This window comes from Sorex araneus, chromosome 8 (assembly GCF_027595985.1).
Source record: "Sorex araneus isolate mSorAra2 chromosome 8, mSorAra2.pri, whole genome shotgun sequence".
In the NCBI taxonomy this organism is placed as follows: Eukaryota; Metazoa; Chordata; class Mammalia; order Eulipotyphla; family Soricidae; genus Sorex; species Sorex araneus.
The window spans coordinates 58,745,274-58,763,939 of NC_073309.1; the positions used below are offsets into that span (position 1 = coordinate 58,745,274).

At 42.0% G+C, this 18,666-nt stretch overlaps 1 protein-coding gene across 11 annotated transcripts in view; it reads right to left on the reverse strand.

The window, feature by feature from the left end:
* Positions 1-12,349, reverse strand: part of NTNG1 (netrin G1) — a 374,749-nt gene extending 362,400 nt beyond the window's left edge. For all 11 annotated transcript variants that reach the window (XM_055146507.1, XM_055146506.1, XM_055146514.1 and 8 more), the window contains exons 1-2: positions 12,212-12,349; positions 4,664-5,422 (exon numbers count right to left, since the gene is read on the reverse strand). In XM_055146507.1, the coding sequence (XP_055002482.1) occupies positions 4,664-4,909 (246 nt within the window). In that variant the 5' untranslated portion in view covers positions 4,910-5,422; positions 12,212-12,349. The remainder of the gene's footprint in view (positions 1-4,663; positions 5,423-12,211) is intronic.
* Between the last annotated feature and the right edge of the window lie 6,317 nt (positions 12,350-18,666).

An 18,666-nucleotide genomic window follows, 5' to 3' on the forward strand; every position in this document is an offset into this window, starting at 1 on the left:
GCTTTCTCCATTTTTTTTTTAGTAATGTGCATCTACTTGTAATTAAAGGCATGCTGCATTAATGATGCTGAAAGTCTCCAAGGGAAACATTTAATGTCCACCTCATATTATTATGCCAGAATTACATGCACAGAAGACTTTTTAATAATCTTTGCTTCCTAATTTAGTTTTGATTGGCTCTGAAATCCATAGCAGCACGCAAGGGTTCATATTTCCACAGCCATCAGCACTTCTGCACCATAAATTGTACAAACACACACAACTTCTTCCGTCTGTGGGCTTCTTTTCAAAGCTTGTGTTTAAGTTATCCAGAAAATTAGCTGCAGGCTGGAGATAATTGCAGATAATTTTGCCATTTTTAAGCCACTGGAGTGTTACATGGAAATATGACAGCTAAGTTTGTCTAAACACAAAGAACAAGTCAGAGCTCTGCTTTGTCACGTCAGATTTACACATCGGTTTCAGATCATCCTATTTGGTTTTGATGCAAATTAAGACAAATTGGAGTCACTAGATGATCTGTGTTTTCTGACGAAACTATGCTACCAGAAGCTTTTATGTAGCTGATAGAGGGACATGATCTATACAACATGTCATCCCAGCCTAAAATAAAATAAAATAAAATAAAACAGGAGGTTAACCCTCGTCTACCTTCAACTCTTTCTCTTTAACAAAAGCATAACAATTTGGCCTCTTTGGGGGCCAGAACAATAGTTGAGTGGGTAGAGATTTTGCCTTCCATGCAGCTGGCCTGGGTTCAATCCCCAGCATCCCATACGGTCCGCCGAGCTCTGCCAAGAGTAATTACTGAGTACAGAGCCAGGAGTAACCCATGCACATCATTAGGTGTGACCCAAAAGAAGAAAATGTATTGACCTCCAACAGCTTAAAATATAAAGAAAACACATGGTTTTAATATGCGCCTACTCCACAAGTATAAATAGAACTAGTGGAATTCTCTCATAGAAGTTTATAAATGCTGTGACTATTATACACAGCAACTTTAAATTACTAGGCATTGAAGAACAGTCAATCTGGGTGAAGAAAAAAGAGACATATTGGGGCCGGAGCGATAGCACAGCGGGTAGGGCATTTGCCTTGCACGCGGCCGACCCGGGTTCGATCCCCGGCATCCCATATGGTCCCCCAAGCACCGCCAGGAGTAATTCCTGAGTGCAAAGCCAGGAGTAACCCCTGAGCATCGCTGGGTGTGACCCAAAAAGCAAAAAAAAAAAAAGAGACATATTGGGGAACATAATTATGCAGCCCCATTTCCCCCTTAAAATTTTCAGTCTAGAGTAAATCCAGCATTCAAGGATGTTCACCAGCATATGATAATGGGGCAAATGCGCTAAGCAATAACATCGGCTCAGCACACTGCCAGAGAACTTCAACTTTATACAAAATAAATTGGCCCTGAGAATTACAGGCTATTTCTCTGGCCAAATGTCCCCTCGGTGGTCAGAACTGCTATGGTCACAGCTAATAGGGGTGTCACTAGCTGAGCAGGTGATTACTGAAAGCGTTTTGCAGAAAACATTTACATATAAGGGCTAAGTAGTGCTTGTGCTTCTGTGGCAGCTACCCTGATGTAATGGGCCATAATGACTCTGAGGACGAAGAGATGGAAGCGTGTGTCAAGGAGGGGAGAATGTGGAAGTCATAACATGAATGGCCTTATGGATTCCCATTAGACCTTGGGCTAAGGAGCACCTAAACGGGTTTGATGTGACAGCCTCCTGAGACAGCTTTACAGCCATGTGTCAGGAACCCTTACACTAAAGAGTTTGATGGAAAACCCAAAAGTGCTCAGAGGAAGTGTTACTATATTAGTTAGCCACTATCATTAACTTGGTATTTGCTGTGCATACAAATTGTGCCCAAGCAGGCATTTACAGGAGATTATTAATTCTGTTACGCCAATCATATGCATATTAAGTAGCCCAAATGAAGCACTGCTGGGTAGCATTTCACATGGCTAACATACAGCCTTGAAAAACAACTCTGCCCCACGACGAGCTGAAACCCACCCGGGCTTCTGACCTATGCCTCATACCAGGATACAGCCTTGGAAATGACACCTCTTGAATTCATAACATATAGATGGCACTGCACCTGAAAGAGCGGAGGAATGCCACTTTAATTCCCCTTCTTCTTCTTTGGTGCCTCACATCACTTAGCCGGTGGTCTGGTAGAAATTGGTTGTTCCGGGACCTTAGACCTTAGTTAAAGGCGGTCATGAGAAGTTCTATAATGCGATTTTTCCCACTCATGATCCTGATGATGCCCTTCATCATGATGGACAGGATGGTGCTGAGCAAGCATCTGCTTGCCACAGGCCAAGATCAGGAGCCCTTGACCCCTTCTTCACACATCACACAGTTCACACAGGGCCGAGGCAAGGGGAAATGAGTGTCTGAAACAGAATGTATTGCTATTTTATTTGAACTCCATAAATGACTTTTTTTTTAATTCCAGAAGAGATATATTGCTCCAAACATGCAAACCAACATACATACAGGGCTAGAATATTATGAATTCTATGAAGAGTCTGTAGTCAGGGACATCTTGCATGCACAAGGCCCTGGGTTTGACACCCAGCATGCTGTGGACCCCTATGCACCGCTGGGTATGGCCCCCCACAGCACAAGCAACATCTAACAATGATAGTTACAATGATAAGACGGAGATCTGGTCCAGAGTGCCTCCCTGACATAGAAGAGTAGAAGTTAACACGCAGCCTGTCCACTGAACAGCACTTTCACCTCAGATTTGCAATAAGATCTTAAACTTGATCTTTGATAGGAGATTATTGAAGATCTTGTATAAAGCCAGCAGATGCCCTTGCTCTTTTACAGAGCTACTACAGTTTCACTGATAGGTCTGAATAAGCTCTTCTAGAAATCTGTGATTTCTAAAACACACCTTCTTTGCAAATCACATACCTGTTTCCCAGTGAGATGATCCTTCCTTTGAAATATTTAGTCTTTGGGGGCACTTTAGTCACAGTGACACCTAATAGCCAAGCTCCTTTTCTCACTTTCCACAAAATCAGGTTTAGACTATAATTCAAACCAGTCCCCAGAGGCACTTCTGAAAAATGGCAAGCCCTTAGCTTTTAGGTGAAAACACTCTTTATTGCTCAAAATTGTTTCCTGTTACAAAACCTTTTCTATAGAGGTAGGTCTAAAAGGATCCTATGCTAATTTAACTCACCAGGGGACTATCAGCAGATGCTCCTTTGATTAATAGTTTCACTATCGTGAAAAGCCAGGCCAAGTTCAAGATAATAAAGTCAGGTAAGAATACTATTAAAATCTGCCATATGATTACATCTGTTATGGGAGAGTGGAGAGTAATGGAACCACAGTTTCTGTATCAAGTATAGCCATCTATATTTTTTTAAAAAATCCTATGTTTATGTTACCTGAGTTCTTCAGCATATTGACTCATACACTTTAATCACTAAACTCTTTGCTTTCATCCTAATAGTATAATTTCTGCTCTTTCAACCCCAAAATGACACTCCAATTTTACCATTACCTATTCAACATTGCACCCTGAAAAAACATACATGCATCATGAAAACAATAAATTCAGTTACTTTGCTAATCAAAAGGATAGATTTTGAACCTGTGTGCCCTCTTTACCGCAAACATGATTTATTACTTTACAGAAAATATGATTTCACCATTTCAACATTCACCTCCAAAATGCCAGTAGAAGAAAACAGCGACGCTTGAAAACAAGGGGTTACCCAGAACAACAAGTCAGAGGCTTCCGAGAGCCTGAAGAGAGCTCAAAGAGCTGGACACGAGCCTCACACACGCGAGTCCCTTCCCTGGACCTGTGTGCCCCCCTGGCACTGCCCAGTGTAGCCCTGCAGCACCCCAAGCAGCAACAGGCATAACACAGCAGCTCCTGGGCCCACGGCTAGACACAGCATAGCAGGCCTGCACAGTCACACCAGGGGGGATCCCTGGCAGCTCCTCAGCACTCTCTAGAAACTTCCCTTATCCACCCCTGCACACCTGGCAGAAATAAGATTTCTCTGGAAAAAAGTTTATCATGAGGTGTCAGTCAGTTTCTCCTCCTCTGCCTGTCTTCTCATTAGCCCCTTAACCACCAATTTTCAAATTACAAGGTCAAAATTATAAAATCTAACCATCTAACTTTGAGCTTCAGAACTTGGAACTACACACACACATACACACACAAACACACACACAAATATATGTGTAAAAACTCCTTTGTATTTCTTTTAACTAGGCTTACACCAGATTGTATCCCTGCCCTAACACATACATCCTAATCACAGTCCCCATCTCCGATTGGAAATGTAACCTTCTGTTCGACTTGTTGTTGTGTAATTTATATACAATGCACCTGTCTTAGAGAAACCTTTGGCTTTCAGGAAAGCAGAAGGTCAATTTCAGAGCATCAATCACACTGTGAAAATTGGGAGTCCAGATCATGCAAGGCTCCGGTGAGAGCGAAGCTAACAAGTTAGTATGAATCTACCACCTGCAGATGCAGCTCATTGCCTGAGCCCAGTTTTACACGCATCCAGGGGCAGAGTCAAAGACTGGAGCACACACCCAAATGTACGTGCATATATGACACAACCCCTTTCCACTTAGCCTGTCTAAAAGGATTGCCTCACCATTGCACAGAAGGTCTCAGGAGGGTCTCCACAGGTAATGTCTGGGGGATCCAGTTTCACTTTCAGGTACTTTGTCATGTCCGTGGATTCCGGCTGACAGGCCATGTAATCCCAAACTTTCCCTTCTTCCGTGTAGATCTGAGTCTTACACACATCATAATGTCCCCACACCAGTGGGTAGGGCTGCATCACCGAGGACACTGTAACCCAAAGGGCATGGATTGACAGGAATCTTGACAAATACATCTCTAAATTCTTGGCAGTCCTTACGGAAACTAAAGCAGGATTTGCTTGTCTGTGTCTGTGTCTATTTCATATATACATATATGTCTATATATGTAGGTAGGTCTGTCTATCTTTTTTTTAAAGGATGAGACCTCAAAAAAGACTCCACAACTATAAATGAAGGGTTATGATACTGTGTCTGTGTTCAGGAATAGTGAGGACTTTGGTGGAAGCCTAGCATTCTTTTGTGTTTTACATTAACAACTTGCAGCTTTTTGTTGTTGTTGTCCTAGAACATATCTATTCGGCTCAAGTCTAGTATGCGTTTGTAAAAGGTGTCCAGTAGCAGATAATGATTTTGCAAAATGATGGCTCTCCGTTGTAGATCCGATAACCCTGGGTGATCCTCGACTTTCACGGCTTAGGAGGGATGCTGAGAAGCATTGAGATATCAGTCTCTGAAGCAAAAGGATGAGTGTCTGTAGCCCGGTGTCTGTTTCCCATCAATCATTCTTTTCTTCTGGCACCAACACCCTTTTAGAAAGAATAAGAGTAAGAGTTATTGTCCCAGAATCAATGCATTACAAAATGTATGATATGTTGACATTTGGGAGGTTTGATGCAATAAAAAGCAAATTGGTGTAATATGGATAACCTTTACTTGGCTGCTTTGCTAGAATGAGCAAACCACAGAAATCATTCACAGCGGAGAGAATTTCGCTGTGAAGGGTTTAACTCTTCCCTAACAAAGACAGATGTGTGTGTGTTCCAGGTGAGTTACAGGGTTTTGCTTCAAAAATTATATTTCCATCTTAACAAAACTGAGAGCAGGCGGCCAGATTTAAACGTTTCTCATACATTGCAATGCTGGAAAATCTTTCAGAAGAACAATGGGGGAAATGAGTTCTTTTATAACAATGACAAAGAAAGAAGTGACAACTACTTGTATGCCTTTTGTATCTTGGCAAAAGACCCCTCAAATCTCCAAGTTCCTTGTATAGTTCTTAGTTTTTGTCAGCTGAAGAAAAAAAAAACAGCATTGTTGGCACAAGTCTATCCTTTAGGTTTGCTCATTATATTGGGAGAATTTTGCGTTTTTATTTAGTTGCATATAGTGATAAAGATAACTTGGCTCTCTGAAAAAAAATATTCAACAACAGAACCAAAGGGGCAAATTTTACTTTCCAAAGAATTTTCTATTTTCTTATATCTTTTTATAGCCATTACATCTGCATTTGCAGTTACTTTCTCTAACAGAAGAAGAGAATTTGTCCCAAAGGCAAATATTATACGCTGCTTTAAAACTAAAAGCTCTGTAGTAAAACGCACAATTTAAAATGCACATATAAAAATAGCTGAGGGCGAGTTAACAGGCCATGAAGCAGAATAATATGGCACTAATTTTGAGAGAAAATAAAAATTACCGTTTAAAAGTATTTTGGGTTAACTGATAATGTAGCCTACATATCTATGGATGCAGCCATTGATGAGGCTCACTGGTAACTTTTCTCCTTAGTGATCACTGACACTAACGTCACTGTCACACAAACCTAAGCAAACAACATTTGGAATCCAGGTTTTTTTAAGTTGAGCATTTGGTCTCAATTCATTGATTTATATTGTTATAGTCCCAATAATTAACTACTTTTTACACAATTGGAAAAAGGGACCCAAAAAGCCTAGAGTTTCAGAAAATTCCTTTTGAAACTTGAATTCACACGAAGGGATTAAATATGGAAGTTCACTATCTTAAACAATCTCATAAGAGGAATTCACTATATTTAAATAATACACCATCTTAAAATGAACCAAGCCACAGAGACTATGAAATGCCAACAGATGGTTGAATTGTGTTTCCATAGCAAAGTAATTTATAATAATTGCTTTATGGAGGCAAGTGCAATTTTCATTATATTCAATTCATAAAATGTTATCATACAGCTGCAATTTGTGATATTTTCTATTAGGAAAAGTGTTGAATATTTGAGCTCCTATGAAGCAATAATTAGCAGTTTGTTTAAACATGTATAAACTACAGATTTGAATCTGTGTCTTCTTTATAATATAAAGACTCTTCTATGTTGAATATATTTTGAAATCTTAAAACTAAGAAAAATCAGAGAAAAAAGTATTTTTGACTACTACAATCTTCTGCAGTATTTTTTTTTCAGATTCATTAGTATTTTAAATTGATACTTCCAGAAACATACAACAATTTGTCAATTTAATTCAAAAAGGTGTTAAAATAACAAAAGTTTACATTTTGTGGATGTATTTTTCAACTGTCTTTACTAATTTATTACTACAAGAATACTTGTAGTAATAAATTCATTTATTCTTACTTTTTCAATTCGTAACTTCAAATACATAGCAACTTATTTATCAAGAAAAGGTTTATTCTTAAGACATCGAGCATACTGCACTGAGTTTGAATTGAGTTAGCATTATGAGTTCATTTTTAAAATATTATTTATAAAATGTGACCCTAAGATAATATTTTAATGGTTCCTGAGATTAACTTTCACATTTTTAACCGTAAAATGGTGAACTCTTCTATTTATCCCTAGTGGAATTTTCCTTACTGCAATTTATCCCATAATTTTCCTTACTGCAATTGCAACATAAAGTATGAGTATACTGACATATATCTGTATGTATATACTAAATAGCTAAATTGTATACACTAAATATATATGCATACAGATACATATATCATAATACATACATAGGAAACTTCTATTTCCTAAAATCCAATAAAACAAATTCTCATTAAAGAATATCAGAATTATAATGATGGTCATTACACAGAGTTGTGGATTACACCATTGATCGAATTTAGAGGCTGACAAGGAAAAATGCAGAGGAGTGCAAGATATTTGAATATTAGGCAGTTGCACAACTGTGCGACAGACATTCTTGACAAGAAGCAGCCAATTATAGCTTAAATTTCTGGCACATAACCAGTTGTGATTAATAGTTTTCCATTACATTACAGACATATTATTAATGTATTAAAAATGTCAAGCTTTGGCAAGCACTAATATGGCATGGCTCAGTTAGTCTGCAGAATTTAGATTTAATGAGCTCCCATTGACACACAGAAAAGGTATTGACCATGGCTGATTACAGATCAGAAGCCGAGGGTCACAAAACTGGCCTTTAACTCAACTATTTGATGCAATCTAATTTTTATATTTGTAGTGTCACTTAGTACACATTCTTCATATAGGGCCTCCTTACTTCTTAGTGTCACACACACTTCAGGGAAATCCCTCTTAATTTAAAATTACTGAGGAACAAAATCTAGGAACTTCTATGACACATGACACCTTCAAGGAAGCCTCTATCAAAATCACTAATTTTTCCAGGTGTAACTTAAGATGTTTTCCAAGAAAATTAAATGATGAAAAACAATGAATATAAGGTACGCTTTGACCCCTATTCCCTGAGAGCACTGATTCCCATAGCATCCAGCTATGCTCTCAATCAGGTTAAGATTATCGATAGCTTCTTAAAAGCTAGATTATCCCAGCAAGTAGTTGGACAACCTGATTACAAAAAGAGCAGTCCATGACATACTTGGGGATTTAATGTACTCAACCAATATCTTCTGGCCCATAACCAAACAAATTGCCAGGTAATGTGGTCTTTGAATTTGTCACAAGTATTCATTATTACCTAATGTAAGCAGCTTTAGAAGGCCTTCAGGAAGTTCAAGATCTAGCTCTTCATTTTTGAACCCTAGATGTCACTATAAATAAAGCTATCAGCTTTACCTGTGTCCAAAAATATAGAGAAGTTATGTCCCCTTTGATTATATGTGTATATATACATATATATGCATTAAGATGAGTACTCTATAGATATTAACCCGTGTATAAATTGGTGGAGCCAATGTAAAAATACAAAATTGTTTTATATTTTCCCAACTGATAGACATTATTGATCTAAACTAAAATTGGCTATAAAACAGCTTTGCATACATGGCTCCTTTTTCCCAGATTCTGCAGTTTGAATCCCTTCACCTTGGATTCATTTTGCAGGAGGAATTCCAGAGGACTTTGATTTCAGCCGAAAGGAAGCCTCCCAAAATATTATATGAAGGTAATGATTACAATTACAGACAATGATAGTCTAAAATCAACCAGCAATTTCATCAGTTTGAGAGGGAAACATTGACAGCAAATCCAGGAACTCTAGCTCATTTTTGGTATTCATCTTTATCATATAATCTCCCTAGGAGGTGGGGGTGAGGGCAGGCTATTTAGTCCATAAATACTCAGCTCTCCAGAGGTACCTGAAATAGACAACTATTGACTCATTCCTCATAGACATTAAGAATTTTATAAATATGCATGTTTCTGAATGGGATGAAACAAAGAGAACACTGACTATAATCATATTTCATCCATCAGGTGAAAAAAACATAGATATATACAAATTCCATAATCTATCAAAATTAGTATCTTCTAGAACTGTCATAATGACATTGACTAGATGAGATATTTAACATACATTGAATGCTCTCTGCGTGCATCTATTTGTTGGAAATAAAGCTTTTTCTAGTCATCTGAATGAGAACCATTTACTTCTATTCTTTTGTTAACTGTCTCTCAAAATATAAGAAATTCCAAATGTACTGCAATATTATTGGCATGTTTTACTCATCCTTGATTGGGTATTATGAGTAACTGCCTATCACGAGATGCTTAATAAAACCAGATTGCACACCTTAGTTTTTGAAAGATTTCTTTTCACCAAGAGAAGAATAATTAGAGAAATTAGAGAGTTATATTTTGCAGCAAATTCGAGGATAAAATGGTACATAAAATTATATCAGAATCAGTTAAACCTAGAAAAAATCCATGTTTTATTACCATAGAACAACAAATCTTCATTTTCATGCAGAAAGTTCATAGCCATGGTTTTGAACACACGTCTTAGAAAATCTACACCCACCTAAAGTTGTAGAACAAAACTCTGGATTCTAGAAATAGAATTATTTTGGGTACATTGTTTGGTGACCTATAATACCTACCTATAATATTACTTAGAAAAACATTTAAGTACCACTGATTTTCAGAGTTGTATGTAATTTTCTTTCTTTCCAAACAACTTGGTGGTTTGTTAACTCAAAACCTCTCTCCAAATCTTTACAACACTTAGAAATCATCACATTTAAAACTATTTTAATTTTTAACATTACTTGAGTTGTTTTTTAAAAGAATTATAATGGAAGCACTAATGGCACACAAAAGGAAATTCCAAAATATATTAATGTCCTCAAAAAAGAGCTAGTCTAAATCATTTTAATACACAGGCCCCGTGAAAGCTGCCAAAACAAAAATCTTAAGAGGGGGAAAAATACAGCGATATTTACTGGTTTTGCTACAACATTTTAGGATTATCCCTTTTAAATTTCACGATATAAAGCATCACCAAATTGGTAACCAAATAGATGAGTTATGCATGCCTTCACGTGAGTCTTTAGTTGTGAACAGATGTCATATTCAGTATCTAGGATGCACATATATTTGTATATGTATGTATACATAAGCATGTATTCTTCATGCATGTAAGATGGAAAACATATGTGAAACACTTGATGCATTTTCCCCCTTTCCGTGCTGGACCATATGCAAAGATCCATTTCTCCAAAGAGAAGGGGGTTGAGGAGGTGTGTGTTGGGGGGTAAATAAGTCCAAATGACAGAGTTTGGGAATCATGAGACCAAAACCTGCTATTAATTTTACATATTTTAGAGATGTTTCCCCAGGGCGCCACAGATTTTAAAAGCATTGGTTGCTCCTCCTAGAAACAGAAAGAATCGGTGGAGAACTTTTTCTTACAAGCTTAACCAGTAAATATACCTGAACAAATGATTTTGTTGGACGAACTTCTTGATCACTTTTCTTATTTCTTTTAGATATGAAAACTTCCAGTGTTTCCAAGTCATAAAATAGGGCCTTATTTCGAGAGTTTATCTACTGCCAGATCCACCATATGTTTGGTGGAATTCTGCATCTTACTCAGAATTTTCCATTCCAAAGACATGACAAGCAGTTAAGATAACAGGAGTGGTTCCACCCCGAATGCTGGGAAAGCGAGGAGGGTAGGAGGTGGGAATCCACGGGCTCTGCTCTCTGGAACTCTCCTCCCGAGGAGAGGCTGGGGACGCAACCTGTGACTTTCCCCAATAAAGTTGCTTTGGAGTCCCCGCTAAGAATGCTCCTCCCTGGCCGGGCCAATGACATCTTCCTAAGTGGCTCTCGGCGGCCCCGGGTGACAACGGGGGCGAGGGAAAAGTCCCCGGTGTGGTTGCTGAAACCAACAGCAGAGGGCGCGGTTTCTTTTTGTATACAAGTTTCCCCGTATAGGAATCACTTAATTGGTTATTTGGGGGCCCAGGAATATTCAGAATTATTTGGACTAGATACAGATATCCACAGATCCATACGGGGAGCAATTCAGCGTCCCTAGCACAATCTAGCCGCCAACTGATAGAATGCAAAGGGTCTGAGAAAATGATTCCCGACACCCCCTCCCCGGTCTCCCAGCCTCGCCTTCCTCCGTCCGCTCCCCGGCCACGCAGCGCCGGCGGCCGACCCCTTAATTTTGCACCTATCCAGGAGGGGAACTTCAAACGCCCCTCGCGTGGCCCACCGGCTCCGCCGGGGCGTACCAGGGGGGCGAGTTCCCCGCCATCCCTCGCCCCTGCCGGACCGTGACAATCGGCCAAAGCGCAGTTGGCAGAAGGACCGTCCGGTCGCATCGCGCGTGGCCGGGTGCGCCCCGGGCCAGCGCTCCGGGCACCACCCGCGCATCCCGGGGGCGCCGAGTCGGGCCGGGGGGCGCCGCATCGGGCCCGGGGGACGCAGCGTCTGGCCGGGGAGGGGGTGTCGGGAGCCGCAGCCCTCCCGGGGTGCACCCCGGGGAAGGAGACCCGTGGGCGCGCGGGTGTGAGCGTGTGCGGCGGGGCGCGCGCCCCGGCTCCGCGCGCCGCCTCCCGCGGGCGCTTCGCAAAGTTCCTCGCCCACCCGGAACCTCCCTCCAGCCGGCGGGGGGCAGGGGGAGCGCGAGGGGACGCCCCCCCGAGGGAGGCGGGGAGAGGGGCCCGGGCGGGGCGCGCGATCGCGACGGAGGGGGTGCCACGGGTGGGTGGCCCCTGGCCCGGGCGCGGGTGGGTGGGTGGGTGGGAGAGCGCCGGCGCTCGGGGGTATGTGGAGCCACCGCCGCAGCCCCGGGGGTCCCGCGAGCGCCCGCCCGCCCACCTCGGGAGAGGACCCCGCGGACCCCGCGCCCGCCCGCCCCGCCCCAAATTACCTTCGCCGCCGGCCGGGGGCTGCGGGGAGCCCCGCGCGCGTCACCCCTCGGAGCCCGCGCCCGCGGGGACTTGTTTGGCGGGGACGTCCTCTTCGCAGCGGCGAGGGTCCGTGCCTCGGGCAGGTGCGAGCGGGAGGACGGGGTGGGCGGAGGCGGAGCGGAGGGAAGGTGCGGCTCCCTCCGAACCTGGAGATTAATAGCGGAGCGGCCGCCTCCTGCCCATCCCCGGGCCGGCGCGCCGCGCCTTCCCCGCCGCCGCCGCCGCCGCCGCCTCGCGCCCCAAACTTTTACTGACGCCCCCACCACGCCTCCGCGTCTATTTTTCCTCTCTCCCTTTTTCTTTTCTTCGTTGTTTTTTTTTTTCTTTTTCTCTTTTAATTTTTTTTTTCCTAGCGTCCCTAAGCTGCAGGACGAGGCCCCCTCTGGATGCCCGGGAATTCAGACGCGGCGGCCGTGCTGCTTGAGCCGGTGGGGCGCCGCCGTCACTGTGTTGCGGGAGGGAGACGCGGGGCTCGGTCCAGGGCAGCCTGGGGACCGTTAGCCCCGGCGCCCCGCGGAGCCGCTCGTCCTGGCGTCGCCTGGGCTCCCCGTGCGCGTCCCTGCGCTCGAGTCAGAGCTGTCACTGCGCGGAGCTCCGAGCGCGACCGCCGCGGCGTGCATGGCCCGCCAGGCTGGGCTCCCCGCCCCCACCCGGCCAGCGAGCGCCCCGCGAAACTTAGGGGCGCGCCCGAGGCCGGGGAGTGCGCGCGGGCTGCAGGGGGACGCGCGCTGCCCGCGGAGGGATGGCACCGGCGCCTCACTTCGAAGCTGGTCTTCGGCGACTGGCAGCAAGTGGGAGGGTGGCACAGCGTGGACCACCTCGAGACCTGCGCGCTCCGAGCGGTCCTAACTCCATCCCGCTCGCGGCTGCCTCTGCTGCAGCTGCCGGGGTCCCGCCGCCGCGACCTCGGGGCGAGGGGCCTCGGCGACCACCCCGGCCCCTGTCCCGCCTCCTGATTTCTCACCGGAGCGCTGCTTCGAGGGATTCTTCACGCACCTTCCTCCTGTGTCCCCTCGCGTTTGCCAGCCCTCCCTCCTGGTGCTCCTCCCTTGCCCGCCTCCTCTTGCCCCCCACTCCCAAAGCGTTTCTCTCTCTCACTCACACGCGCGCGCACACACACAGACACACGCAGACACACACACAGACACACAAACCCTCTTCCCTGGCTTGCATCCATCAAAACTGTGTTTCCCAAAGGGTCATTCCCTTGCCCAGCCAGTGGCCCCTGCAGCGCAAGTCCCAGTCCCGAACCTCCTCCTTTAGAAATTCCATTCTCCTTGGGAAAGTTGAAGTTCAAGTTCAAACTGGGCGTTTCGCAGCCTCCTCCCTGGCCTTTCCCCCAAAGAAGGAGTGTGCGCCCAGCTCCACGTTCCTTCTCTTAAGTGAGAGACCTGGACTCACCTGAGATCACGCTTGGCAGCACACCTAACGCCAGGCAACCACCACCGCGCGTTCCAGCTTAAGGAGAGACACTTATTGAAAACACTGTTGCAAAACAGAGACCAGTGTGATCTCAGGACTCGGTAGCATCTCAAAACCGGGCACATGCATGGGCTTCTATATGGTCAAGGAAGTAAGCAAAGGGGTGTGGGGAATGGGGGCGGATGAGGTAGCATAAAACAAGAGCATCACCTCCAGCTTGATTTGACTTTGAATGTGTGTGTGTGTGTGTGTGTCTGTGTGTGTGTGTGTGTGTGTCTGTGTGTCTGTGTGCTTGGAGACTAATCTGACCGCGGGATGGTATTGTCTCCTGCATTTTAGTCCCAGATCTGGGAGCAAGCTAACTTTCAAGGGCTGGGAAGAGAGCCGCCCATCTCAGGTTTGGTCTAGCAAATAAAGCAAAGGGTAGGAGAGGGGTAGTGGTGGGCACACAGAACTAATAGCCGTTCAGGGTATAGTTTTGCATGTTGTTGCCGCTTTTTTTTTCTTTCTCTGTCTTCACCGAGAAGGGGGGCAGTTGGAAAGTGGTGGCAGCAGGGGGCTCAGAGGACAAAATTGCTGCGCTGAGACTATAATCAGATTCTGCTTGGCGCTGAGCGACAGGAAGGCATGGCAGGCACCTCGGAAACCCTCCCTCTGTGACTCTGCAACTTCCTTCCTGGAGGAAGGAAGCCAGGCTCCTGGTTCTTCTGTGCCTTCCTATTCTTTGCCTGGGGGATGAAGCACTGACATTGCAAAAAAAAAGAAAAGAAAAGAAAAGAAAAGAAAAGAAAAGAAAAGAAAAGAAAAGAAAAGAAAAGAAAAGAAAAGAAAAGAAAAGAAAAGAAAAGAAAAGAAAAGAAAAGAAAAGAAAAGAAAAGAAAAGAAAAGAAAGAGTCCTCTCCAGGGCGGGAACTCCCCACTCCCCAAAGATGTTCTTACCATGGTGGCTCTGCTCAGTTCCCCCAGGGTTTCAATGCACCAGTTCTATGGTGGTACCATCATCACCAAACCCCTCTCCCAGCTCTCTAGAGTTTAGTCCCTTGCGGGGGACTCAGTAGGACTTGAGAAACAGCACCCAAGGGGGCCCCTTCATCGCTCCTCTGGCCTAAACACTGGAACAGCTTCCAGCCTCACCTGCCCACCTGCTTTGAGTCCCCATTACCACGATGTTCTGATTTAGGATAACATATCTGAAATCTATTCAGAAACACGGAAATTTCCTTCTGGGATATATTATATGTTATCACTTTGTCTACCAACTTGGAAAACTCCTCCCTTTCATGGGAGTAAGCCCTCTTCCACTTTCTTATCCTGTTCATTACTTTACATTTCTTCATGCCTGGGGCACTTTGAGCTATGAAGCAGGGATTGGTCCCAGATAAATATGAACCCTTTCCTGTTAAAGAGCTTCTTCCAATGTAGGAGGAAGAGAGTCTTACAGACCTGACCTTTTTAAAATTTTACTTTATTTTATTTTTTAACTCTCAGACATCTGCTCTAATCTTTCCTTAGACTTGTAAATTACCAATGGAGAACAATGATGCTAAGCTACAGAAGAAATCATAATCCTCAGAGGAGACCTATTCACATTAAAACCTCTTACCCCTGGAGCCTAATTCATCTGCTTTGGGGACAAAGTTGGAAATGTTAATTTCTTCCAAGACGCATTTTTAATGGGTCTGATATAGTCCTTCAAACTGTGAACCTATGAACTATCATTTCTTTTTTATGCAACTTTCCTAAATCTAACTACACACTTGTTCATAAAATACTCAAAAGTTAGGAATTTGCTTCATATATTTCCTTGGCATCAGGGAAAATAATTTAGAATATACTACTTTTCTCTGCTAACCCTCTCTCTCATATATATATATATATTTCACAAGAATGAATTTTCTGTTTTTATTTAACCTTTCAACTCTACTTTTTTCCCTCTCAGAAAAATTATTTGATCTTTCAGTTCTCTGACTTCAGATCTCTGGCTGGCTTCCATGCATTTCTCATTCTTCTTCAACTTCTTCACTAATTTGTAATCCTGTTGGGTCTCTATCATTTCTTTTGCTAGAGTGTTAACTTCCTTAAAACCTTTAGAGAGTTTTGGAAGGTTTTTTATCTTTGAATACATATAATATCACTATTCCAAACTGGTAAATCACCAATGCTAAGTATTGTACAACATTAGTAACTTACTTGATCTAAATAGATATGACTTTTAAATACCTTGACTTAAAGTAGGAATTGATATCATGATTTAGAGTAGGTATAAAAAAATGTTCATTGCAGATGTGAATAATGTTTGTCCATTCCAAGAGTTCAGCAATAGCCTCCTTCATAACAGGAGTAAACTTCCACCATATTGCATTAAGAATTAGATATTAAAATTACTGAATCAGGGACAAGAGCTATTGGGCCAGTTCCAAAGTATAGGCGGCTTTTTATAACTGAGGAAGAACCTATTGGGATACAGGCAGTTATAAAACTTTTCACTCTTTCCTGCCACCGTGCTATTCTTCTTTTATTACAGAAGCATTAGCAATGTAGTTTTGGCAGGTTTTGAAATCCTTGTGTCTAATAGAACTTATTAAGTGTTCAAATATGTTGACTATTAAACCGTCTTTTGCAGTCCTCTGCATCTGATCTGTGTTTTATATTAGCATATCCTGCTGTTGTGGGTATACAATACTCTCTTTTCACTGTAAATTTATAGAGCCAAAGTATCTAGGTGTAAGACAGGGACAACTGAGGGATATCGAAAGTCTCATTTAGTCTTCTGATAGTTGATAGAACAAATAGTTTAATGGCAGAAAGTATATGTTTAAGTAATTCTGTCTTTGAGGATTTTGTTCATTTTGATTTGGGAGTTACATTAAGTGGTTCTGGATGGGGCTACTTCCAGCTACTTCAGGAATCTCTTATTCTGTCTTACTCTGCCAGTAGTGATCAGGGGACTAATAGCTCTCAGAGACTGAAACTGGGTTTCCAGTTTACAAAGCATACACTTAACACGTATCTTTACTGATTCCGGAATATTAAAAATATTAATATGTCCATGCCAAATAGTAATATACATGTGACTTATATCTAATAGTAACACACCATTGATAGTTAATGACTGATACAGGAGCATGATCTTTTGAATTCATGTATCTTCTATAAATTGCATTTTCTAAAAACCTTGGAAATAATGAAAACTGCTTGGTCAAAATGATATAAGAAGTCTTTAACAAAATGTGAGTTTGAGTATTTAGTAAGATAAAGTATGCTGCCCTTATTTTAATCAAAATATTGGTCTTTTTTTTGCTCCAACTTTAGAACCTTAGATTTATTCAAAGAAAAATAGTATTTGGGTTACCTGCTGTCCCACATAAGAAATCAACAGAAATAAGTTGTTAATCAGAGCAAATGATACAATGTAGTTTTAACCAACCAATAAATCTGTCAAAACATAACACCCTGAGTTTGGGTTTTTGTGGGATTTTTCCCCATATCTATCTTGTTTGTTCTAAGATTCAGAACACATAGTCAATATTTGCTTAATACTTTATCTTTCTCCTGGGATTACAAAAAAAGATGTCATACCAACATAGTGCTATTTAGATAATACTGTGGTCTGAAAAAACTCAGTAAGCTTCCATGAATTTTTATGTTATAATGTTTAGTTTGTCTCTAAAAAATAATTTATTTCTTGAAAAATAAAACTCTCATAATTAATTCAGTATGTTGGCTAAAATAAGTATCTTTGTATATTTAAACAAATGTGATTTTCATGCTTTCAATTACTATCTATGACCAATTTACTATATTTAAATTGAGAAAGAACATGTGTGGAGGATGATTTACTAACACCACTTGCCTCACTTAAAAATATTTCAATCAATTCCAGCTTAATGATTCTTCTGTGAAATGCAGTGTCTATTCGTGGATACCCACCGGCCCCCACTCCAGCTCCTTCCCCCACTCCTGGGGACCTTTCAGGAACTTACCTGGGTACTGAACAAAATATGAAGCTCCTAAGTAAGAGTATACACAAACAATCTTGTTGGGAAAAAAAAAGTTGAACTAAATGCAATATGCCTTTTGTATTAGAGACAACCTAAGAGGTCAGTTGTTATGAAGGATCAAGTGTAGAGACTCTTTATGTACTCAAGATGGAGTAAAGACATGCAGGACCCTGTCAATGGTACAAAGCTTCAAAGATCTCTATCAGGTCATTGACCCAAACTACAAGGAATTGCCTCCTCTTGGTTAGCAGTCTCTGCAGTAATCTCTTATTCTGTCACCAAAATGTGGGGTAGAATGCAATAGTATCAGAGCTAAAGGCCAGTGAGCCAGTGTAATGAGAATATTCAGAGTAGAAAGAGCAGATACAAAAGAGATAATAGAATGTGGGTGGTTTGAGGTATACTTTATTCAGCTGTATCTTCTGCTTCTCTTGACTTCCTTCTTCAGGTTTAGTTGTAGGTTGTTTTTCTTGGGAGCAAGGTGGTGGCAGAGAATGATGCCTGAAGTGCTACTTTTATCAAGTGTAAGGCATTCATCCTTTAGCTCATACTGAATGGAAGTAATGGGATAAACTGTTTCCTGTTTCTAGTGGATTTTTACCAAGTGATTCTTACTTCCTAGTGACACACCTTTTTTTTTTCCTGTCTCACAGAAAGAAGTGGCTAATTCTCTTAACTATTGCTCCAATGTGTAAACATCAATAAAATCATAGGATTATAAATTCTCTTCTAATTTCAATAATCCATAAGGAAACTAATAATCCATAAGGAAACTTGATTTTACACTCTCCAAACTAGACTGTCCATTCTTTAAACATTGGAATCCAATTCCAGAAAATAATACAATTGTAAGATTTCCACTATGTCATGAAAATTCTTTTCATGACAAAATAATTCTCTTGAAGATACTTTTCTCATTTGCTTCTCCTTCCTCTTCTTAGAAATAAACATAAATTTATCATATCCTATGTACTAAGGACTGCTCTAGAAAT